Source organism: Colletotrichum gloeosporioides, assembly GCF_011800055.1.
Source record: "Colletotrichum gloeosporioides strain Lc1 chromosome Unknown consensus_12, whole genome shotgun sequence".
NCBI classification, from domain to species: Eukaryota; Fungi; Ascomycota; class Sordariomycetes; order Glomerellales; family Glomerellaceae; genus Colletotrichum; species Colletotrichum gloeosporioides.
The window spans coordinates 244,804-268,135 of NW_025544657.1; the positions used below are offsets into that span (position 1 = coordinate 244,804).

Below are 23,332 nucleotides of genomic sequence, written 5' to 3' on the forward strand. Positions count from 1 at the left end.
TTCGCCCTGCCAGTACTGCCACTCTCGCCTTCTCCACGTCGGGTCTAGTCGCATCCGTCAGCACATCCTAATTGGCAAGTTTATGTTTATGCCCCATTATTGCCCGCGCAACTGGCACGCTGCGGGCTGTGCCGTGGCCGACCTGGCAGTCGAAGGATGTTGTCGCGCTAGCTGCACGTTTGTGCCTCAAGCCGGCAGCCGATGCTCCAAGGCTCGAGAGCAATGAAGGTGAACGTTTTGGGGACCTTCTGTTGAACGCCAAGGCACTAACACCGCAGCGGGTGGCTGAATCGTAATACGATGCTGACGTCCACCTCAAGCCTTGTCTGGTTCGGCCGCCCGCATTTCGCCCGGATGACGGAGGTCTGTCGGGCGCCGCAGAAGGCGACCGGCAGCCGGAGCGTTATTCCAAGATGTTGGCGTCTTGGCTGATCTACTGAGACCAATATTCTAACGTCATGTTGCGCGATTCGAGAGCAAGGCTTTATCAGCCCATTTTCAACCTGTGTGTGACTAGAGGCGCGTTCTCTGAGACTCAGCCGCCAACCCTTGCAGCAATTCGACTACGTCCGATTGAACAGCGTGAAAGATCTAGCAGATAATCCCCAAGATTGTTATAGTTGAAGAATGGAAATCGGTACAAACTGCCCACCGATCAATAATTTCATTAACGTCTGCTCTGATGACTGAGGCGGCTCGGCCTTGACGATGTGGCTCGGGTCAAAAGGAATTAGAAGATCATTATCTCTTCATTTTGCCTGAGAAATGAACATTCTAAGGCGATACTCGCGGTCGCATGTTCAAGTTCTTTGCATTTCGAGATACAGAAAGCGTCGGGTACGGAGCAACGGAGGTGAATTGGAGCCCGTAGAGCCGGAAAGTTCGGCCTGCATGCTTAGCTGAATCTAAGTGCCCCATTTCCCCAGATCCTTCGTATGAAACAAAAATGGACATTTTCAACCAATCAAGCTGGCGTTTGTCAGAATGTGGCCCAGGGTTAAGAAATGTGTGGGCTGGCATTACGTGTGCTGGACCGCAGCGCTGTGCCGCACAACTCGCGTGCCTCAACGGATGGCACCTAAGCCTAGAAGTAAGCTTCTCAGCCCCGCGCTAGTGTTCTGTGATCCTTCCATGAATCTTCGAAATAACAATGATTCCCCTCAAATTTGGCTGAAAATGGGCAACGTTCGATTTGCATCTCCTGAGCGGTTTGACCCGCAACTCAATGTGCGGACATGACCTCCGAGTGGGGTCAATCACCGGGTTTACATCGCGTTAGGAACATTTCGACGGAGACAAGTGCTGAGGGAATCAACGTATCGTATCACTCATTACTTTTTACAATTGATCGTACTTTGGTATCATTACAAATAACATCATGAACACAGTGCCCTCCTTGAACCCAAGTCCCAATCAGCTCAGAAAAAGCAGCTGCCTCAACAGACAATGCACAAGCACCTGAGCTGTACTCTTTTGTCATGTGTTGACCTCCAAATTGAGCAGGCACACTGTCCACCACATGCCTGTTTACAGGTTCTTGGGCTCTAGCTGCTCCTCGGGAACATCGACGACTCGACGACCGCCCTTAGCGCGTCTGTCGGCATCAAGTGACTGAGCGAACTTGGATCTCTCTCGAATGACGGGTCCCTTCCAGTAAATGAGGTAAACCGGGATTGTGACGAAGAAGGCGAGGCATGCAAGGATCGTGCTCGCGTACTCCGTATGACGCGTCTTTCCAATGTTCTCGTACAGTGGTGTTGAGTACATGGCCGCAATGCCGGCGAGGAAATCTCTTGCGAATCCGTTGCCTCCTGTTGCGGAAGCGCTGTATGGGCCGTAAGCTGTGATGGTGGTTAGGAATCATGTCACAGTATTTGGGGTCACGAACTTACCAGCAATCATGTAGTCCACAGTACTCATGTAAATGGCAAAGTTGGCGATGGCGATCATGCAAGAGAAGATCATTGGAGCGATCCAGTGCGACTCAGGGGGTCCCATAGACGTCCATGCGAAGCCGAACAAGCCGATGGTCTCTAATGGCGCAAGATAGAGGAGCCATCTCAGTCGACGTTCAGGTGGCAAGGCGTCAGAGCCCTTGGCTTTGACGATTCTTTGGTCTCTGATGATCCAGGGGACGTAAGAAATGTATGCAATCAGGTAACCGATGTTGATCGGAATGAAAGCCCAAGCCGTCTCGAGGACGCCGAAGCCCCACTTCTCAAAAACTGGGTTGAAGCCCTCTTGGAAAGTGAAGATGAGAGCGTCGGAGAACCCAGAGAGAAGAGAACAAGAAAGGACAATAGGTTCTCGCACGAACATCTCGAAAGGTCGAACCCAAGTGATTGCGAACTCGTGAGCGGAGAGTCGGGGCTTCTTGACCTCGTTGGGGCCATAGACGTTTGTGTCGATGCCGGCCTCGCGCTGGCGCTTGGCTTCCCTGTCCATGAGAATAGTGGAGCGACTCTCAGGCATGAAGAAGTGAACAGCCTGGACAGTCACGCCAAAGATGAGTTGGACCCAGAAGTTCCAGTACCACGGTAGGAAGGCTTGAATGGGGCCGCCGACAACAGGCCCAACAGAGGTACCGAATACGGAGGAGAGAACGACGAAGAGGACTGCCCACTGTTGGTCATCTGGTTGGTAAAGGTCTGCTACCATTCCCAATGTGACACTGCCTCCTGCTGAGCTGAGACCGCCCTATTAGATGAGTCAGTATACGCCACGACTGAATAGGTCAATTGAACTTACAAGGCCTCGAGCGACGACGATAGAAGCAAAGTTTGGTGCAAGTCCGCCAAGAATTTGCCAAATGTTAACTAGAAACAGGGAACACCTGGGGCACATATCAGCATAAGTTGTCGTTTACCTCTGGATATCAACTTACTGCAGGATCTTCCATCTTCCAAACTCCTCACTCCATGGCGCCCAAAGCTCGCAGCCGAAAGCGTAAAGCACGAGAAACGCACACTGTGATGCACGAACAGCCTGCTCACTGACTGCAAAGTGCTCACTGAGCGGCGTAACAGCACTCGGATAGACGCTCGTGTTGAAGTTCATCGAGACCTGGACAGCGAAGATGGATGAGAGAAGCATCCACTTCTTCCAGGTGGGCCACGAGTAGCCGAGCAGGTGATAGCACTCATCCTCGGTGATGATGCGCTTGCCGTCTGGGGTGTATTGCGGTTGGTTGCTCTTCGAGGTGATGTTTTCGTGGGTAGTCGTTCCTTCAGACTCCTCATCCCGACCGGGTGCGTCTTGGAAAAAGCCACCGGTCGGAGCTTCTTCTTTCTCTCTTGGTCGTTCCGGCTTTTCGTCAAAGCTCGGGCCGACTCGTGTTGCGCTGCTATTGCGGGTGAGGTTCGTTTCCTCGGCCGCGTTGGTGCCGGACCTGGGCGGGTTTTGTGATGGTGGTGTGGAGGCCATGGTGACTATCTAGTAACAAACAGTCCCGGCTCGAAGACGTGATGTGCCGGGCTACCGATGTGTGATGTCGAATGCGAGGTGACGGTGATTGTCTAGGACCGAATGTTCCGGAGTCTTACGAAAGGCATGAAAGTACAAGACCTGGCGTGTGAAATGATGTGATAGCTGATAAATGCCAACCAACGATGCCCCGGATTTCGATCACTTAGGCCGTCCGACGTCTTTATCAATGCTCGGGGTCTCCACGATATGGAAAATAGATTCCGACAAAAAAAATTGGAGTTATGACGCTATCGTCCCATGACGCTGGCGTTAGTCTGGCCTTCCCAACAGCGAAAAGGGGCCCTGAAGGATCCAGAGCCCCAGTATTGGACGGTCACTCTGGTCAGCATCCTCACGTTATTCGGCCGTTATGTTTGATGGAGTCGTGCCACAGAGGAGCACCAACAGAAAATTCCTCTTTCCATTCTCGACTTGGCGGGCTGAAAAAATCGTGAAAAGGCTGCTGCGTTCGCATCAATACTGGACCTTGACATCATACTTTGTCGGTGGGTTTGCCCGATTTGCGGGTCAGGGGTGGGAACAATGACGGAAACCGTGGGGAGCGCGGCGGGTGAGCCGCATGTTCGATCGGCGACAGTCACGGAGGTGGTGTGGGTTCATGCCTGCTCGGATTTCCCAAACTGGGAACCCGATGTCCGGAGGTGTGGTCAAACAGCGAAACCTGGAGACCGCGGTCGCACGCGATGCTGTCTTTGGCGATGCGATAAGCTATGTCCTTTCCCCAATGTTCAGTCTTTTGACAGATGATTGTCCTGCACTATGATGTTGAGGAGGGGTGGTTCGTAGGATGAGGAGCTCCCCATGGGGAGGAGGAAGAACTGTCGGTATTGATTTAAGTAGGGTTGCTCTCGGCGCCGTCATTGAGATAAGACTTGCGCCTTTCCTCGACATTGCAATGTCGCACGGCTACTTCCCCTCTATTCCCATTTCTCAGCCAGAGGTGAATAGAGCGGCTCGGTAAACAGGCCGCATGGCAAGCAAGACTTGACCAATCATTCTTGACAACCTCGCAGTGTTGTCTAGAGAAGCTTTTCATACTTCTTGTCCGACAAGACGCCAAAAACACAAGCAATGGTATCCGCCACGTCCAAGACTTGCCAAGTAGAAAACTTGTTGTCGGCGTTTACCTCCAGCTTGCCACCGCGCACATGCCAAGCCGACCGATCGGTGGGTGGATCCATCCAAGAGTCCACACCAACACGCATCTGTTCATGTCGTCAGTGTGATAGCACGACCCAAAGTAATTGAAGCGACCGGGAAAAGGAAGGCAGAAGAACAACGGAAAACACGCGGAAAACAACAAAAATCAAGACTTTGTTGGCCATTACCTACTGGATTTGGCTGCTCACCCGTCCCGGCGGTAAAAGCTTTGATGCGAACTTCAACCGCTTAAACAATCGCATCGAGAAGCAGATAACCGGCATATGTCGGTGGACTCCGCGAATTTTCTCAGGGGTTCCCGTAATAGCTTTCAGCTATTGTCAGATTGATTGTGTTTTATTACAGTTACATCGTTTTGGTGTGATGATATGTGGCCCAGAAGGGTCTTCCTCTCTAACATTCCGTCGTAAACATGTAGCAACCCGACTGCAATCGTTATCGGCCTTGAAACGATGATGTGCTAATGTAGACATCGGTTTTCCGGATTATGCCCTTGTGGCTCGAATCGTCTCGATCGTCGTCCGTTTCAAGGTCTCTGGTACCCGTTCTCCTCGCTGATGCATGGTATGTTCTATCGTGGTCACTGAGCGAGCCAAGTTTAATAGCCGGGCCAGCGCTACCGAGAACGTTTTCGCTCTGTTGATGGGATCAGCGCAGATTCAAAGCAAATTTCAGCATGTCATGCGCATGAATAAACTTACCCCGCCTGAGACTTTGTAATTGCCATCGTGAGATGAGCCATAGTAAAACTTGAAGAGTTTTCGCAATGGCGGCAGAGAACATCCAATAATTCCTAACGCGCACTCGAGGTTGGAGGTAATACTTATAACGCCGAGATGGTCTATACTACGGTCAGTCTCTGAATAGGTATTTGTTGATGACAGCAACGTACATCCAATCTCTGTCGGGTACTTGGCGGTGTCGTAGTACTTGAGGTATGGCATTCTGATGACAGTCGCAATACTGGCAAACAGACCGAGACCGAGAATGGCGCAGACAGAGACCTTCTTTCTTTGGGACATTTGCAGTCCCGCAACAATGAAGAAAGGGATGATTGCGCAAGTCCAGTCTGTGATCATCTGAATGGCAGAGACGATGTAGCTGACAGTCTGCAGGCTGATAACCTTCTGACATGTTCCTCTGGTAGAAGAAGATTAATCAAGTGTTTACGCAACGTGAAGCAGTGCGGCGGAGAACTTACAACGCGGGGTTCCATGTTGCGGCAAGTGGAGTGCAGTTTGCGAAAACAAACACCAAAGCGAGAATCGCAACAATCACCATCACAGCCATGTTGATGCCCATGATGACTGTTACTCGCTTCCGTCTATCCAAACGTACGCACGTAAAGCCGATGGCGCACTTGATTATTGTTGACGAGATGAAGTAGAGGACTTCCCAGTAGGTTTGATATTCGGAAGCGCGAATCAGGTAAAGTTGGGAAGGGATATCGGCATCGTGGGAGCCGACTCCATATCGTGATGCGTACACCGCAAAGACGACCGCCGGTATGAAGGGCACCTATGGGGTCGACCGTCAGTCATCCGGTTGCAAGACACAAAATGCCGTGGAACATAAGATCCGCAGTCTTGCGTTAAGGTCGAAAACACTTACTGTTCCGATCACTGCTAGCCAATCCTCGACACCCCATAGTCTTGTCGACGCCCCCGAGAGCCCAGCGCGGACATAGATACGAAGCCCGACCACAATCACACAAACAATCCCGAAAACGATGGCGATGAACTCGACAGCCGGCCCCAGGCCCTTCGGGGTCAAAGGCTCAAGCTGGTAGGCGATAGCCGAGATTTGCTCCCCGGTCATAGTGGCAGCCATTTTGGCGGTTAACACCAAGCTGCTGCCAGTCCCCTATCCCACCGGCGGCTTCTTGTCGGTTTCCTGTTCGAGGCCGGCAGATGGAGAGAAGTGCCTGCTCTTGCGTCGAATCGGTTCCGGCGAGTTGGGAAAGAAGACATGCAAGATGAGCCACATCGGGGAATTGGTGGCATTATGAATAGCCGGAACGATCTGCCGCGTGGTCTATGGAGCACCAACAAACCACCAACGTTCCTGCGTCTGTGTCGCTCCTCACTGTGGGCTCGTCTCTTCTTTCGACCAAGGGGCTAGGACTTTTTCCAGTCGAACCCCACAGGCAGATGTTAGGAATATGACTAGAAACATAAATGTGATGCCCGGTTTCTGTGCCATGAATGGATTCTCCATCCGAAGGAGTGGAAGCCTGGAGTAGCCGCCTTCTGGTAGACACCAGCCCTGGAAGTGGAACCGCTGTCAGTTTTCGGCCAAGAACTCAACCGCATGGCAGATGCCATTCCCGTATTTGCCCCTTTCCATCGAGTCAGCGCCTCCTCGTCTAGTGCAAAGAATGGCCACCGCAAAGTGCTCGGACTGTGACGATAACCAAGGATTTGTCTTAATAGCTCATTACTGCACGTGTGCAGGACCGGTTCAGGACCGGTTTCCCTGTCGTGATCTGCCATGTCCGCCGCCAATTGGGACTGGCGGCCGCTGCAAAGCCACGCACATGCCGCAAATTGAGCAATCTGTTTCTACCCAATGTCAGGGCTTGCAACGTCGACAAGCCGCGGCCAGTCGGGACTGTCAAGTCAATCCCGCACCAGACTAGAGAATAGATGAATCTGGGTGTGCGATAGGCCATGTTGCCGAGTACCCCATCGATCCCTGTCTGCAGGTCGAGGGGACATGACTCGACTGGCGGCTTGTCCACTGCGACGTCGGTAAATGACCCCAGTCGACTGCTCTCGCCTGAGACGTTGACGTGAAGCTCGGGCAATGGTGCCATGCTGCTGGTTTTCGCTTCGATCTGCTCGCTTTCGGGGTTAATATGATCAGAGTTCACACGCAGAAAACGTTGTGCTGGAATGGGATGAACTGCATCGATGACAACCTGCGTTAGAGTCGTCGTGATCCCCGCAGCATAAAGACATTGAGTTGGCATAAACGTAGCTCCCGTGGGCACGGTCGTTTTTAGTGCAGATCCAACACAAGGATTGGGCTCCAGAGCGGCTGGAAAATCCAGAACACTGAGAACAGACAACGGAGCAACCCAGCTGCGCGGACATCAAATTTCCTCGATGTCCGTTGCTGGATCGTTCACTGGTAATTTTGGCGACGTCTGGAACAGAACCCTGTCTATCGCTGCCGTCTTCGGCATAGAGGGAGACTGATATCTCCCAAAATCAGTCCGGACGGCACGTCCCCATCCTCCCGTTGCAGAATGTCTGTTGGCGCTTTGTGGGGGGGCGGGATGCATCAGGGGTCCTGTGAACTGGCCAGTCAGATGCTGGTCATATTTCATCAATTTCTGTCCATTTCCCACCGAAGTTCGTCGATGCCCCTCAGTCGAGTATCTGTTTGCTCTCTTAAACACATCTCCTCCCAGTCGCGTGTTTGCGAAGCCTTCGCAAAGCGATTCTCCTTCGTTCTACCGCGATGGTGGCTACAATTCTCCTGGGCGTGGGCCTCCTGGCCATTTACCTGCTCGGTAGTGCTATCTACTCCATTACGCTCCACCCACTGGCCGATGTGCCGGGTCCCAAGATCTGCGCAATCACCCGGATTCCGTACTGGCTTGTCGCGCTCAGAGGTGATGACATCGAGTGGATGAAGAGTTTGCATGAGCAGTATGGACCTGTTGTTCGTTTCGGCCCTACTGATCTGAGCTACACGGCTGCTCAGGCTTGGGATGATGTTCATGGCCCCAAGGTGCAGGAGAAAGCTCAAGAATTCTCTGTGCAGCCCGTCAACGGTAAGGGGGTTCATCACTTGCGCCTCAGCTGCGGCGGTCGTGTCTGGTATGTTTAACCTCGATGCTAACATTTTTCAGGCGTACCTAGCATTCTCACCACTAACACGGAGAACCACGCGCGAGTCCGTCGTCTCTTCTCGCCAGCCTTCTCAGAGCGTGCTCTGAGACAGCAAGAGCCTCTCTTCCGCAAATATGTGGACCTCTTTATGTACAAGATCTCTGAAATCGGCAAAGACGGAAAGGAACCCGTGGAAATGATGCAATTGCTCAACTTTACAACCTTTGACGTCATGGCCGAGCTTTGCTTCGGACAGCCCCTGGGCCTGCTGGCGAAGAATGAGTTCAGTCCCTGGGTCAAGTCAATATTCGAGTCGCTGAAGATGTTGCCCATCGTGTCCATCATCAACTACTACCCGATCCTGAATGCCATCTTCACCAAGTTCGAGCCAAAGTCCGTTACCGAGCAGCGCGTTACCCATTGCAGGCATTCAAAGGAGCGCGTCAACCAGCGTCTCGAGAGCGGCTCCACCCAACCCGACGTTTGGAACTTGGTTCTGGCCGCGAAGGAGGGCAAGGAGCTCACTATCAAGGAGATGCACTCAAATGCGGAGCTTTTCATGCTTGCTGGATCCGAAACTACTGGTAAGCTTTCAACGTCTTTGGAATGTTCAGGGGCTCGAGACTGATTCTGATAGCCACCCTACTGAGCGGATGCGTTTACACTCTTCTCGCCAACCCCGATAAGATGAAGACTCTCCTCGAAGAGATCCGCAGCAGCTTCTCCACTCTGGACGATCTGACTTTCGAGCGTCTTGCGGACCTGAAATATCTGAACGCCGTTCTGAAAGAGTCCCTGCGCGTCTACCCTCCAGTCCCCATCGGTAGCCCCCGAGTAGTCATGCCCGGCGGTCAACAGATCATGGGCAAATGGGTACCCGAGGGAGTTCGCATCTCAGTTCACCACTGGTCGACATATCAATCCGAAGCCAACTTCAGGAACGCCAAGACCTTTGCCCCAGAGAGATGGCTGAAGACGGACCCTGCGTATGCTGGAGATGTTCTGGATGCACACAAGCCATTCGGGTTTGGCCCGCGCGACTGCTTGGGACAGAACATGGCAATGCACGAGATGAGACTCATCTTGGCTACGTTGCTTTTCTCGTACGACCTCGAGCTCTGTGAGGAGAGCAAGGACTGGACTAACCAGAAGGCCTTTGCGCTGTGGATCAAGAAGCCGTTGATGGTTCGCGCGACGCCTGTGGACACGCAAACCAGAATGAAGATTTGAGAGATTGTGATATTACACTGCGTATAGGGAGACTGGAAAGATAATAATTGCGATAGATTGAGGAGCACTACATTAAACATCACGTAATTATAGAGTTCATCATCCAACCCAAGAAACTTATTTCATGGTAACAAGAAACTCCAGTGTTACTGTCCAAAAATATGTCATCTTTATTTCTAGCTAAGATGCCACTTATCTCCAACTCTGAAACCCTCTGGGAAAGGATCCGTGGGGTGAAGTAGAACCTGTTTGAAGGCAGTAATCCAAGCACTTCCCTTAACCGCCGGCACAATAGCATCGTATTCCCCAACCCTAGCTTCACTCCTGACTGTCCCAATGAACTCGGTTCCAATCACACTGCGATGAACAAACGATTCGCCCCCGGCGAGTTGTCCCCGTTTGTGTAGCACGGCAAGTCGCGCGCACGTACCCGTTCCACAGGGGCTGCGATCCAACCGACCGGGCGAAACCACGACCGTGTTGACAGCCTCCTTATTGTTACCCGAGCTGACAAGAGGGTTGGTAAACTCAAAAACGGTAACACCCCTAATCTCAGGGTTTTCCGGGTGTATCGGGTCTGTCTGCGCCTGGATAGCTCTCTTGATGCGCTCGCCCACTTCGACTAGCTCACGTCCATTCTCTGATGCAATCTGAAGACCAACCGAGGCAGCGTCCACAAGCGCATACCACATCCCTCCATACGCAATGTCGACCTTGACAGGCTTATCAAATCCAGGGACAGTAATGTCCAAATCCAAAGCATACACAAATGCCGGAACGTTTTGGAACTCGACGTACTTCGCCTTTCCGGCCTCGCACTCGGCTGTGACTGTAACCAACCCCGCGGCTGTATCCAGCTTCAGAGTAGTAAGAGGCTCTTGCATCGGCACCATGCCCGTTTCGAGGAGGACGGTGCTTGTCGCGATGGTGTTCGCACCGGACATGGGCGGATACTCTTCATGTTCCATGATGATAAAGCCGGCGTCAGCTTCCGGGTTGCAGGGCGGAAGAACCAGGTTGGTGCACATGGACGATGAGCCACGGGGTTCGTTAAGGAGAAGGTTCCGAAGGTTGTCTCTCTTTTTCCAGAAATGCATCATCTTCTCGAACATTGTTTTCCCGGGCGCATCGAGAACGCCGCCGACGACGACATCGCAGACTTCGCCGCCGCAGTGCGCTCCAACTACGTTGAATGTCCGGCCGAAGGTCATTTTGGAAACAATGATGTAGAAAGTAGCCAGTCGTCAGTTTGCCTTTGAGTCATACGATGTTTGGGAGCAAGAAGCAATCAATCGACTGACCTCATTGCCACCTCTTGGACTTTTATGTCGACTTACACGGAGATCCGTACTACCGAGGGAGAGTCGGCTGGTGGGGCCCGACATCCGGAACCTAGATACCGATCCGACCGGAAGCGCATCCGGGCGGGGTAACCAACACGATCGGGGTCCAATCCGGGGCATTTCGCAGGCTCTAAAGTCTCCACGAAGGATTTTCCTGGCAGAGTTTCGGGCCGGGATGATTGGAAAAGGTCAGTCCGTTATCTAGAGGATCTATCTGACGCGTGGTTGATGGCTTAGAAAGGAAGGTTTCCGCCGATAGTGAGATCCGCTTACATCAGATTGCGAAAATCGGCATCTTACCCCGCGAACATCTTTAAAGCCGAATGAGTTGATCGTCATCAAGGGCACATTCAAGACCGATTAAACACAGCTTTTCCAGATTTCATCGATATCATGGGTGGCCTTCGGATTCTCAGCGACGCGGTCGTTCACGACATCTTGATCAACTCGCAAAAAGATGGCATCTTGCGTCTCCGAGATGCTCTCCTGAAATGCCTAGTCAACGTTTCGAAAGGCACAGAAAAGGACTATCAACCTCAGGTCGGCGTAGTCAACAGACCTGAAGGCCAAAAATGCCTCTTCCGGCCTTTTTCCTCCTCGGACAGCTTTGGAACGAAGATCGTGGTCACGCCGGCGCCATCCTCAAAAGCCGCCGGAGCGTTGCACGGAATCGTCACACTGTGTGATCAAGATGGCTACCCGACCGGTATCATCAACGCCGAAGAGCTCACCGGGTACCGTACTTCCCTTTCCGCTCTGATTCCCTATATTTGGCGACGATACACGGACAAGATCATTGTTTTCGGTGCTGGGAAGCAGGCACTTTGGCATCTCCGATTGGCTCTGGCCCTGCGTGGAGACGAAGTCAAGTCTATCGTCGTCGTAAATCGCTCCGAGGAGCGTGCGCAGCAATTGATCAGCAGAATCAAAGATGAGAATCAAAGGCTGTGGAATTCCTCGACAACCATCGACTACCTCGCTCCTGCTAGCCCCGATTATGAATCCAAAATCAAGGATCATCTGTCCGTCGTGGACGCCATTTTCTGCACAGTTGGCACCACGAGCCCGCTGTTCCCCGCTGAATACATTACAAAAGGACGCAAGACAAATCGGTACCCTTTCATTTCCGCCGTAGGATCTTGGCAGCCCAACATGATTGAACTCGATCCGGAGTTGCTTCTTTTCGCCGCCGGCAATGTTGGCGAAGGTTTCCAGCGAAGCAAGGAGTCGAAGGGTGCAGTTCTTACAGATGACCGTGAAGGTGCTCTGCATCATGCCGGAGAAGTCATCCAAAGCAAGCTTCAGCCTGACAGCCTGGTGGAGGTGGGTGAGGTTGAACTTTCGCGGCGGGCGGGAAACAACAAAGACCTGTCGAGATGGGTTGAGGAAGGTCTCGTGGTTTACAAGAACATTGGTGTTAGCACGACGGATCTTGCAATTGGCAACGCGCTATTGGCCATTGCAGAGGAAGCAGGAACCGGAACTGTTGTGCCTGAATTTTGATTTGCTTTGTTGTCAATAGTGATAGAGCATTTGAGGTTCAGTAGGGAAAATAAATGCCGATAATATTCTCAAACTTTCTAGTCCTCCGAACCAAGACTGCATTGATAGTCGTTTGACTCGTTCAAGCTTGATTGTCACCGTCGTCGTTGTCTGCCCGGCCTGTCCACTGTACCGGACTCAGGCACGCCGTCGCCGTCGGACATGTCCTCCCACATCACCCATCCCGTCAAGGATCGAATCTTTGTCAAGTCGGAGAACTGGCTCGGTCCTTCCTCACGCGTTCTGGAACCCACATGGCCGGCATGAAGATCTCTGAGCCAAATACCATAAGAATTTTCACCTCGACCGGCTCGCATGCCATAGTAGTCTTCCAGACCGTCGTCGAAGTTTTCACCGGAACCGTCCCGAGCTGCCTGGATACCGATTGATCCTGCTGACATGGTACAATGGTGCGTCGTTCCGGGTTCTCTGACTATAAGAGGAACTGATGCGGTCCCAGCCGCAAATTCTGACATCAACACCTTTACTCGCGGAATGCCATCGACAATACGAGGTCGCCAGTCATCAGATGAGCCCGCTAAAGTCTGACCCGATGCTTTCCAGAAGGAAAAGATACCCAGCCATCCAGATACATGGTCACCGCCGCTGCCTCCATGGTGGAATGTGGCGATCCTGTTCCAGAACATCTCGACTTGCGGACTGTCGGGTGTATCGAACGACATAATCATGTGTTCAAGGATAGGTCTCATCAACTTGACAAATTGCTTTGCCTCGTCCCCAAATTCCTCAATTTTGTCAAGGCGGTCCAGGATGTCTTTATAGTCCGTAGCCTCTCCCTGAAGGGTCACCGATGGCAGACCGCACATCAGTGTTGCCTCATAGGAGAAGTAGTTTTGCATTGCTCCCATGAACAGGATCGATGCAACCACATGGTCGCTATCAGATGTGGTCGTGAACGACGGCATGATCCAATCATGCAATTCTTCATCCTTGACGTTTGAGGAGATCATTTCGGAGAAGCGTTGTGCGAGGCCACCGAAGTCAGTCGACGCCATTGTAGATGTTGAGAGCCTGATTTCAAGCTTCTTGCGCCCCTCATGCTCGACAAAGAGGGACCTAAGACTTTCAGAATTTGCATTGATGTAGAAGCTCAATTGCGTCAAGATTGCGAACCAAATGTCTTCTGGTCGGATGTGAAGATGGTGATGGTTACTGTAGGCATGGTAGACAGCCCACAAGAACCCGTTTTGCGATGGTGTGATATGTGTTTTGCGAAGATACTCAGACGAGAAAGAGGATTGGATGACGTTTCTCTTTGGGAGGCGTCTTCTTGGGTCTCTAGGCGTAGGCTCAGGGCTCCAGTCATAAGCTTCGTCGCCGTTTCTCGGGCAGGCCTTTCGGAGGACGTCATCAGCGGTGGTAGCTCTTGGCTGAGACCAGGTTCTGGCAGGATGGTCGGCAATTTGAATGGTGACGGGCATGTTGACTCTTCAGCTTGGTTGCACGGAAGTGATTACAGGATGGGAATCGGAGACTACTTGAGAACGAGACTGACAAGAGGTTTTTAACATCGATCGGATGGACGTCTCTCGTGCTCGAACGGGGTTTTTCGACTATCACATCCGCATGCGGAACCATTTGATTTGGAGAAACTTCAGGCAAGTACATATGACAATCGCAGATTCGAGATGTCCTGGTTTTGGTTCCACAGGCATATCAATTGTTGTCTGGAGATGCAAGAAATGGCTTTGTTCTGCAGATTTGTTTGTGTTACTGAAAACAAATCCATGTCTCTGCAAACATACCATCGTAAAGTTATTCCACCGTTTTTCTCTCCCATTTCCATTCTGAGTGCATGAATAGGTACATAACTCAAGTCTGGTGTCTCAATGACATCTTCTAAGCGCTATTTTTGTTCCGACCGCGTCGTCAGCTGGAATTCGCTCTCAACCCTTGCCTCCACAGACTCGTCCTCGACCGATGGATCCTTCACATCAACGAGAAACAACCTTGATCCGTACGCTTGGTGCTGTGAAACTGTGACGTCAAATTTGTCACAAAGCTCAAGCTGACTAGGCGGGTGTGAGGATAAGGAATCTTTCCCAGGCCGCATCGTTGAGTTTGTCATTTTTCGCACTTCATCCGCCGTCCACCGCTTCGCGTCTGACCTCACTATCCCTGCTATCTCTTTTATGCTCTTCTCCTTGGGCATAATAATGACGCGGTTGATCATCCACTCTGGAGATCCCACAAAAGATGGCTCGGTCGCGGAGCCGTCTTGACGAGAAAGGTATTGAAACTGGAGCACCAACGCCAAGCGCTGATCTGCCGAGGATCCCTCAAGAAGAAGAATGGCGGGATAGGTAAGGCCGTACGACTCTTTGATGCGTTCCTCAAAGGGCACAATGGATGACCTGACCTTGAAATTGTCAATCTTCGGGTAGACTTCCACCACCCGGTATCCCTTCGGAACGCTCCTCACAATGCACCCGCGGTCGATCCCAGATCCTAGGTGAAACCGATTCTGTCCAGCCATAAACCGTATGAAAGCAGGAGACAAGTCTCCGTCCAGCCACACAGTCTTCGGAACGGTCACGAGCAGCTTCGAGGCTCTAGAATAGTTCATCTCCAGTTTTCCGGAACTCTCGCCCCAGAGATACAACGCAATGCAATCAAGCGGCTCACTCTTTCGCCGACATTGCAACGGTGCCAGGAAGATTTCCGTCCCTGTTCGTGTCCAACCATTAGACGGACGCTGCTTCAATAGTGGTGTTGTGATCGTTATGCCATTATGATCGAGATGTAGCCTGCTTTCGACACCAAGCATCCGAAAGGGGATGACGTCGCCGGTGTTCTCGAACGAATGTGGTCCAGGTGCGAGAAGAGGTTCCCGGAGACTCCGTGATGACATGGATTTACGCATCGGATCGTCCAGGTCGGATATGGAACCCCAAACGAAGATGGATGGGTCGTCGATTTGCCTGATCACGGCCTCTTGTAATCTCTGGAACGCCCTATCGCCCTCTCCGTATATCAGGGGCATATTGACCCCAAAGATGCCTAGAAGGGAATATGCCGTATCCTCAACTCTTGTCGTCTGTCTTCTCGAAGCCCAACTCATTCGCTGCGCCACACTCGCTGTGTGCAAAGGACGGTTATTCAGGTAATCACTCTCGATCGTCGTTGCACTCGTTATGACCGCACCCAGCTCCGCTCGAGTGGCAATAAGTCGCCATCTTCCCCCGGAATAGAATTCAACGTGTCTAGGGGCAAGCAATTCCTGCAACGTCCATCCGCGCGTGAACCATCGGCTGCCACGTATTCGCTCGTCGTCCTTCTCACTGCAACTTGCAGAATGTGCGTGCCAGCCGACATCTGCGAGGTGCACAAAGCACACCTCGGCGTGCTGGTACCATTTGAACATCGAGTTGATCGCTTCCGAGAGCTCCGCGCTACTACTCTTGTTGATACAGCAAGTGTCAATCCAGATCCAGGCATATCCACGGCTGCGCGCCAGGTCGCACGCGCCTTTAACCTTAGCCCATCCAGCACCGGTTGAGGGGCGGCCTCCTCCCTGGAGATCGTCGAAAAGAACTTCTTCGACGCCCCATGTGTGCGACAAAATTGCGTATTTGGGGACGTTGTCGACGAACTCTGCCAGTTCGAAGCTGCGGGTGTCCAGGAGACGCATGACGATGGCCAGTCTTTGCGACGAGATGTGCCCGGCGAGTGCTTGCAGCTGAATGAGACAATTAGGTAGCAAAATGTCATCTTGCGTAACGTAAGAGCGGGGTTTTCGATAGTCTACCTGGGCAGGCGCTAGACCCCTGTCCGTATGATGGACTTGTACCTCATGTTTTTGAGTCATCCAATGAAAGACTGAGGCTGGAAAAGAATTTTCCGTGACGTTCGGGCATTAGAAGGTAGAGATTGATCTTCGAATTCATTTACAAGACCCAGTATAACTTTGCTTGAAGTTTAGTTACAATTGGTCCATCCCTCTTACACATGCATTGTGCCACTTTGATTGGCACACTTGACGAAGTTGTTTATTTCTCATAGGTCATTCTCAATGTAACTTCAGCATGGCTTCATATGGAAAACGTTCTATGGAAGAAAACCAACAGGTGTTTGATGCAACGAGTCAAAGTATCCTTCAATCGTTATCTCGGCCGAATCAAGCTGCTGTCATCTTCAATATCAAGGATGAAAACATTGGGGTCAAATTGACTGTCCCGAGACACAGTTACTCGCAAGCCATCAACTGAGGCATTATCCGTTGAATTTTCACTTCCAGGCCGGTGAAGTCCAAGACAGACACGTGCAAAAGACAATTCGATTCCCGCGCCGTGCGATTTCATGTCTGTCTCGGACTCTAGCAATTTACCAAGTCTTTCAGACTCGTATTGTATACCGTAAGCTGGTTCATATAGTACGCCATTGGCTATGCCGTAAATGAGTACTTTGAGTCAGGAAACTGTCCCAAATCGCGTCTGCTGGAACGGAAGTAGAGAACTTGCAAGATCAGAGTAACGTTGCGGCTTGAGTTCCATTCCAGATGGACCAACTGCAGCACCCCTAGATGGAACGTCTCGCTAAAGAGTGAAGAGCAAGTCTGGGCCCCTAAATCAACCGTAACAGCACCGGTAGAACTAGTTTCCACGCAATTTGATTCACCGATGTAGTTGGTTGAAGGTTTGGCATGATATGAAGGCGGCAATTTCGATGATGCACCTCTCTCGTGTGTTAGACATTTCGGTCACGAGGGACAACTTGTAGGACAGAAAAGCTGGGAAGAGGTTTTCCGGTATCCACATTCGTTTGGGCGCAAGAGAGACTTCGTTTCCCAGACGGTAATAACTCTTAGGCGCCGAATTAGAATCCTGCACGGGTTTGCGAATCTTGTCGCAAGTGAGCATCAGCGCAATGCAGTTGAGCGGATCGTCCTGATACTGGCATAGCAAGGGGGCTAATAATAAGCATCGGTTTTCCGAGTCCTGCTCTTCGTAGGGATGATGGATTGCTTCCCGCATCGGACTTTGAATTGTGACGCCATCGTGATTGACTCTGATCCTGGATTTGGTGAATGGTGTCTCGAATGGAATAATGTTGGCCGATTGCCGAAAGGCTTTGGGATGGTCTGCGAGAAATAAACGCCAGGTTTTGGTAAGTAGTAAGGTCGAGATGCCTTTCCTCTCGCCCCACGCGAAGATAGATTGGTCGTCCGTTTTCTGCATAATGGACTCCTGAAGCCTTCTAAAGGCATTGCGGCCTTCTCCGTAAATGAGCGACATGTTGACGTCGAATATTCCCAGCAAGCAGTAAGCAATGTCTTCGGCACGTCTTGTTTCTCTACGCGAAGCCCAGAACATGCGTTCGGCAACGCTTGCTTGAGAAATTGGACTGGGAGGGAACATTGTGTATTTTGTGTGAATCCCAGTTGCTTCTGCGATACGCTCCGTAAGACCTTTCCGCGAGCCTATCCCCAGGTAGGCGATACAAATGTCGGATTCCTTGTACCACCGGAACATGGAGTTGATGGCCTCTGATATTTCTGCACTACTTGACTTGTCGATACAGCAGGTATCAATCCAGATCCATTCACAGCCGAGATCTTTAGCTACCTAGCACGCTCCTGTGATTTTGGCCCAGCCAATTTTCACTGTTGGATCTCGTTGCAGATCTGCAAACAAGACCTCTCCATCGGCCCATGTGTGTGATAGGATGGCATTGAAATCGGTCAAATTGAGCTCTGACGTATGGAGAAGACGCATTGTGAAGGGGAGGATGACTGGGGAGTGGTGACGACAGGTACGCCGGGTTCTGGAGTGTGCTTTTTCTGGTATGTAAGATCACGGGTGCTGACTGAATCCGAGAAGATGAAAGTTGAGAGATCATGGATTAGTGAAGAATGGTACAGAAAAGGTAAGCCAGAGCGGGGTCAGCTCCCTTGCCACAATCAATTCGCATCCATCTGTCAATAACACGGAGTACACTTTGATTCGCTGACAGGGGGGGGTTTCGAGATGAGCTGCAAGCAGACCACCCATCATATGTGAGGACCAACCGCGTGCAGTAACGCAGGACCAATAGCATGTCGTTTTTCTGGGTTTGAACGCCAGGTTGCTAACATAATCGAGCAATATCCACTCCTACGTCAACCAGGTCCTTGAGTTCTTAAGTTAGTTCGAAGGATAAACAGGCTTCAATTTAGAGGATTCAATTTCTGTCAACAAGACCAGCTTGAATAGATACCGCACCTAAGGACACCTCAAAGCTCAGCAGTCACCGAGTACTCGGTGAACATACCCGGCGGGTTACGGTGACCCAAGACCTCAGCCTTCTCGACTTCTGCCCTGATTTCCTTGATCTCCTCCTTGGAGAGCTGCACCTTGACCGACCCGACATTCTCCTCCAGATACTTCAGCTTCTTCGTCCCGGGAATCGGGATGATATCGTCGCCCTGCGCCGACAACCATGCGAGCGCCAGCTGGCCCGGCGTGCAGCCCTTTTTATCGGCGAATGTCTTGAAGCGGTCGACCAGAACCAGGTTCTTGTCAAAGTTCTCTGGGCTGAAGCGTGGCACGATGCGGCGGAAGTCATCGGGCGCAAAGTCGTCGGTGCTCTTGATCTGGCCCGTCAGGAACCCACGACCGAGTGGCGCGTACGCGAAGACGGAGATTCCAAGCTCGCGGCAGGTGGAGAGCAGGTTTGTGCCCGTCTCGTTCTCGATGTCCAACTGGAACGCGTTGTACTCGACCTGGATGGCGTCGACGGGCGCGACGGTGTATGCCCTTCGGATGCTGCTGGAGGCACATTCGGAGATGCCAATGGCTTTGATCTTGCCGTCCCTGAGATAAAGGTATCAGTATCAGAGTAACAAGTATTTTTCCACGACAGCAGACCCGAGCCCTGACTTACTTCTTCGCCTTGGCAAGTAGCTCCATCGTCTTCTCGACTGGCGTCTTGGGGTCGAGGCGGTGGACGTAAAAGAGATCAATGGAATCGATACCCATCTTCTGCAGACTGCCCTCAAGGCATTCGTTGAGGAACTCTGGGCTGTTGTCTGCCGACATGTTCCACTCGCCCTTCTCGTTGACTGTGAACTTGATGCCAAACTTGGTAGCTATGAAGACGTCGGCGCGACGCTCGGGGTGCAACTTTAACCATTTCCCGATCAAGACCTCGCTGTCGCCGTAGCCGTTGGCTGTGTCCCAGTTCGTACAGCCGAGCTCCCAGGCGCGGTCGAGAATCGCCAGACGCTCTTCGTCAGTGCTACGAGAGGGTCAGAACTGTGTCCCAAGTAAGAGCACACAGGGAGCATCTTACCCAACGGGTCCGTAGGCTGTACTCAAGCCCATCATTCCGAAGCCGAGGGCGGGTATCTGTCGTCCCGTCTTGCCGAGAGGCTTGGTGGGTAGAGATGTTGGAGGCGCCATGATGAACCAAGGTGCTAGGCGAGGAAGATGTAGGATCGGATGCTATGCTGGTGAATGAGCTCGGTGAGGCGACGTCAGTATGTTGGTATGTGAGCTGGAAGATGGTTATCAGCGTGCCTTCATAGTTCTGCCTCCCTTTCCCCACATGTCCCAAGGGTGTAAGCAAGGTGCATTTAGCCGCTCGTTGACGATTCGAGAAAGGCCTGTTCCTGGCAAGATACGAATGCACCAAACAGTCGGTCGTGCAGGCGATCAGTCGCAAAAGTCCATCCTTGAGCTTGAGCTTGCAAGGTTGACCGTTGACCCCTCATCAGCGTGCCTCCAGTGCTCCAGGTGCGGCGCAGCGGATGGACCCCGGTCCTGTCTTCAACCCCCGGCCTTAAGGCCGCTAAATGCAGCTGCATAATCCATGGCAGCTACCGGGGTGACGCATCTTAACTCCGTGCTTTGCCATTCCTCCACCCCATCAGTCTGTTGGAAGTTCGGCATTGGATGCCAAAAGACGAAGCGCAGAAGTCTTGTCGTGGCGTTGAATACCGTATTTTGATGAGACTTTATGAAGTTGGGCGATGACGTCAATTGAAGGCAGGATACTGCTCACATGCTGAAGGTTGTTCGAAGCAAATCCTCTTTTCAACGCGTGTAAGAAAAAAAAGACACTGTATTTCCTGAGATTCGTAAGACTAAGGCATCGGACAATGAAATCCATATATAATGTTAGTCCTGAGGCTGAAATTAGATTATAGACATAATTGGAAAGTTTATCGTTGTGCGTGTTGCTAAGCCTCTGAGATCAAATATTAAAGTTTCAACTCTAGCCCGCATGTGCGGGCTTTGCCGAAAAGAAACAAGGGTTGTCTTGCTTCCATAGGTTGCCTCGAGAGCCTTGTTGCCGATGCGCAAAATCGCGGATCCTCCAAGATCTTCGCTCGCATCACTGGGCAGGGATCAAGCATCTTACATTTCCTTCTAGCAACAGCTAACAACAATCATCAATGAGCACACGTAGTATTTTTATTTACAGGACAATCTAATGTTCTTCCGATCAAAGCATCCATAACTCCTCACAACTTAGCACAGAAAACGTACAGCCTAAGCGCACTGCAGCACACCGACCGCAGGTTTCTCCATGTCACCCGCCCTCTGACCTCCAAACTCTTCCAGTCCTTTGACTGCCTCCGCCAGCCCACTGACTCCCTCATCCACTAGCTCTTTGACTCCCTCATGTGCCAGTCCAGGGTACACATGCAGCTTGTACCGCTTCGCTGAGAGATGGAAGAAGATATAGCCGTTGAAGAACTCATCCCACTTAAGGGCGTACATGGGGTCCGACCTTGTGCGCAGAAGCCCAACCACGCGCGAGTTTGCTTCGATTGCTTCCGCAACGACGGTTTCGAGCACGGCAAGAGGTTCGCGCTGCTCGCAAACGGCCCGGGTGTTGATGTAGTTGTCTGTCTCGCCAGCGAGGGTCTCCTTGTGGAATCTGTGGCGATGATGATGTGTCAGTAAGCGTAGCAGGTCTGAGGATATGATCATACATACGATAGAATATCATTCGCGTAGTTAATATAAGTCATCATGTCCGGTATTCCTTGCATATACTGTCCGATGTTCGGGCACTGTTCCTTCGGGAAGATGAAGTAGGCATATGCCTCGGGTACTCCGCTCCTGTCGCGGACATAGTCGGGCCAGCCGCTTGCCTCTTTGCAGTGCTTCAGACCGTGGAACTCGCCGCGTCTCTCGAGTAAGGTAGCGTTGACGAACTGTAACGTCGAACACACAATGAAGTTGGCCACTAAAGGTTCGTAGTATTTCGACATGTCATGTAGTACCTCTGCGAAGCGCGACAGCAGAGCAGATGGCTGAGGCTCTCCCTTGTGAAAACGCTCCTGGAAGCCAGCTAGATCATCGTTTCCGGCGTCATCGTCGTCGATGTAGATGGCTAGCCAGGAGTAGATGGCGATGTGTAGTTTTACGGCGAAGGGATGAGTGGGATAGTAGGCCTGAACACATGCAGTTAGTTGTGGGAGTCTGAGTATATGTCGAACTCGAGGCGGACAGCGCTGGGGTCATCGAGGCAAGAAGAAGCCTTACACAAGCGAGGGTAAGGCCGACGTCGAAGTACCGCTGCGCATATTCAGACTCGTACGGAGCTCCTGAAGTAGCGGCATATTTGAGCATAGCAGCTTCAAGCGCAGGCCGTGTGTTAGGATGTTGAGGCGCTTGGTATTTGAGATCGTGGACGAGTTTTGAGAAAATGACGCCCAGCTTAGGGTTTGCCGCTCCAAGAGCCCTGCTCTCAGTGGAAAGTGCCATATTTGAAGCTGAACTTGGACTGTCGTGTTGAGGAAATGCAATCTTACAACTTCAAAAAGCAAACATGATCAGATGTACATTACGAATGGCGTGGTTTTAATAACTATCTTCATCAACACTACGTGACTCATGAGCAGTTCTGGTTTTAGATTCTTTGACAATTCGCCGCGGCCTGCGGCCTTTTGCCCGGGCTCGTTACCGATACTTCGTTTCAATCCCCAGAGACTTGAATTGAAGTCAGATCACGATGTTACGTAGCCAATTGGCTTACACGGCCCCGCACCAAATCAGGGTACGCGGTTAGCTTAGTGTAACATCTCTATTGGCTAATTCTGGCGTCTTCATCCATGGATCTGGTAGCCTGTTTCTTATCTCATGCTCGCCACCTCATGGAGCTTTTCCCCTGCCAACTGGGGCGTCGCTTACTGCCTTGTGAACTTAGCACGTTGTGAGTTGTGAATCCTTGTGTCACGATCCTGAACCGATTGCGTTGTCGCTATTGGCTACATACTTCACTTTCAACATGTCAACCGCCCTAGGCCCGAGCGGGCCGCGCCTCGCCTCTTTGCGTGTTTTTGCCGCGTTTTCGCTTACTGCATTATTGCTCACTGCGCCGCCTTATCTGTTTGGCACCTGGGCGGATCTTGGCACTGTTTCTTGCCTAGTACGCCCTGTTTCTTGCCTAGTTGCTTACTCCCTGGTCGCTTATTCCCCTGCTGCTCACTGCGTCGGGCTCGTCTCTCCACACTCATGCGGGTCTCTTCTCCAGTCACTACGACGTCTTCGCTTACTGCCATGACTGCGCCGTAAATCGTCAATCGCTCCGCCAAGTCGTCATTGTCGAGACTCGAACATCCGTACCGGCACGGAAGTTATCAGTGATTCCCGTCTTTTCCCTATGTTGTTACTTGCTGTTCACCCCTCCGCCTCGGTCACGGGTTTCTCTGTGTCGATCAGTGCTACGTCGCGCTTACATGTACTTAGTCTCGGGCCCAAAGTCGTCGATCCACTTATC

The 23,332-nt window shown here is 51.7% G+C and overlaps 9 protein-coding genes and 1 pseudogene across 10 annotated transcripts; 2 read left to right on the forward strand and 8 right to left on the reverse strand.

Moving 5' to 3' along the window:
* Positions 1–1,527: 1,527 nt before the first annotated feature.
* GCG54_00000418 (Efflux pump atB) lies at positions 1,528–3,423 on the reverse strand (the record flags this gene model as incomplete). The annotated part of the gene is made up of 4 exons (XM_045400557.1): positions 1,528–1,841; positions 1,893–2,697; positions 2,749–2,833; positions 2,885–3,423. 4 exons carry the CDS (start codon positions 3,421–3,423, stop codon positions 1,528–1,530), a joined length of 1,743 nt encoding a protein of 580 aa, XP_045269532.1.
* A 1,659-nt stretch (positions 3,424–5,082) lies between these two features.
* GCG54_00000419 (uncharacterized protein) lies at positions 5,083–6,477 on the reverse strand (the record flags this gene model as incomplete). Its single annotated transcript, XM_045400558.1, has 5 exons — positions 5,083–5,283; positions 5,349–5,488; positions 5,540–5,787; positions 5,849–6,165; positions 6,259–6,477. 5 exons carry the CDS (start codon positions 6,475–6,477, stop codon positions 5,083–5,085), a joined length of 1,125 nt encoding a protein of 374 aa, XP_045269533.1.
* A 1,635-nt stretch (positions 6,478–8,112) lies between these two features.
* On the forward strand, positions 8,113–9,716 carry GCG54_00000420 (annotated as a pseudogene). The gene is made up of 2 exons: positions 8,113–8,428; positions 8,507–9,716. Coding segments are annotated over exons 1-2 (1,526 nt in total).
* Positions 9,717–9,892: 176 nt separating this feature from the next.
* GCG54_00000421 (Trans-3-hydroxy-L-proline dehydratase) lies at positions 9,893–10,927 on the reverse strand (the record flags this gene model as incomplete). Its single annotated transcript, XM_045400559.1, has 1 exon — positions 9,893–10,927. One exon carries the CDS (start codon positions 10,925–10,927, stop codon positions 9,893–9,895), a length of 1,035 nt encoding a protein of 344 aa, XP_045269534.1.
* A 525-nt stretch (positions 10,928–11,452) lies between these two features.
* On the forward strand, positions 11,453–12,562 carry GCG54_00000422 (uncharacterized protein; the record flags this gene model as incomplete). The annotated part of the gene is made up of 1 exon (XM_045400560.1): positions 11,453–12,562. One exon carries the CDS (start codon positions 11,453–11,455, stop codon positions 12,560–12,562), a length of 1,110 nt encoding a protein of 369 aa, XP_045269535.1.
* A 134-nt stretch (positions 12,563–12,696) lies between these two features.
* Positions 12,697–14,043, reverse strand: GCG54_00000423 (uncharacterized protein; the record flags this gene model as incomplete). The annotated part of the gene is made up of 1 exon (XM_045400561.1): positions 12,697–14,043. The coding sequence occupies one exon, from the start codon at positions 14,041–14,043 to the stop codon at positions 12,697–12,699; it is 1,347 nt and encodes a 448-aa protein (XP_045269536.1).
* Positions 14,044–14,468: 425 nt separating this feature from the next.
* GCG54_00000424 (Vegetative incompatibility protein HET-E-1) lies at positions 14,469–17,003 on the reverse strand (the record flags this gene model as incomplete). Its single annotated transcript, XM_045400562.1, is given in 3 exon segments — positions 14,469–16,216; positions 16,794–16,935; positions 16,950–17,003. 3 exon segments carry the CDS (start codon positions 17,001–17,003, stop codon positions 14,469–14,471), a joined length of 1,944 nt encoding a protein of 647 aa, XP_045269537.1.
* A 3-nt stretch (positions 17,004–17,006) lies between these two features.
* On the reverse strand, positions 17,007–18,336 carry GCG54_00000425 (Vegetative incompatibility protein HET-E-1; the record flags this gene model as incomplete). The annotated part of the gene is made up of 3 exons (XM_045400563.1): positions 17,007–17,214; positions 17,240–18,186; positions 18,226–18,336. The coding sequence occupies 3 exons, from the start codon at positions 18,334–18,336 to the stop codon at positions 17,007–17,009; spliced, it is 1,266 nt and encodes a 421-aa protein (XP_045269538.1).
* A 497-nt stretch (positions 18,337–18,833) lies between these two features.
* Positions 18,834–20,001, reverse strand: GCG54_00000426 (Aldo-keto reductase; the record flags this gene model as incomplete). Its single annotated transcript, XM_045400564.1, has 3 exons — positions 18,834–19,413; positions 19,484–19,837; positions 19,892–20,001. The coding sequence occupies 3 exons, from the start codon at positions 19,999–20,001 to the stop codon at positions 18,834–18,836; spliced, it is 1,044 nt and encodes a 347-aa protein (XP_045269539.1).
* A 1,092-nt stretch (positions 20,002–21,093) lies between these two features.
* On the reverse strand, positions 21,094–22,317 carry GCG54_00000427 (uncharacterized protein; the record flags this gene model as incomplete). Its single annotated transcript, XM_045400565.1, has 3 exons — positions 21,094–21,484; positions 21,544–22,004; positions 22,096–22,317. 3 exons carry the CDS (start codon positions 22,315–22,317, stop codon positions 21,094–21,096), a joined length of 1,074 nt encoding a protein of 357 aa, XP_045269540.1.
* Between the last annotated feature and the right edge of the window lie 1,015 nt (positions 22,318–23,332).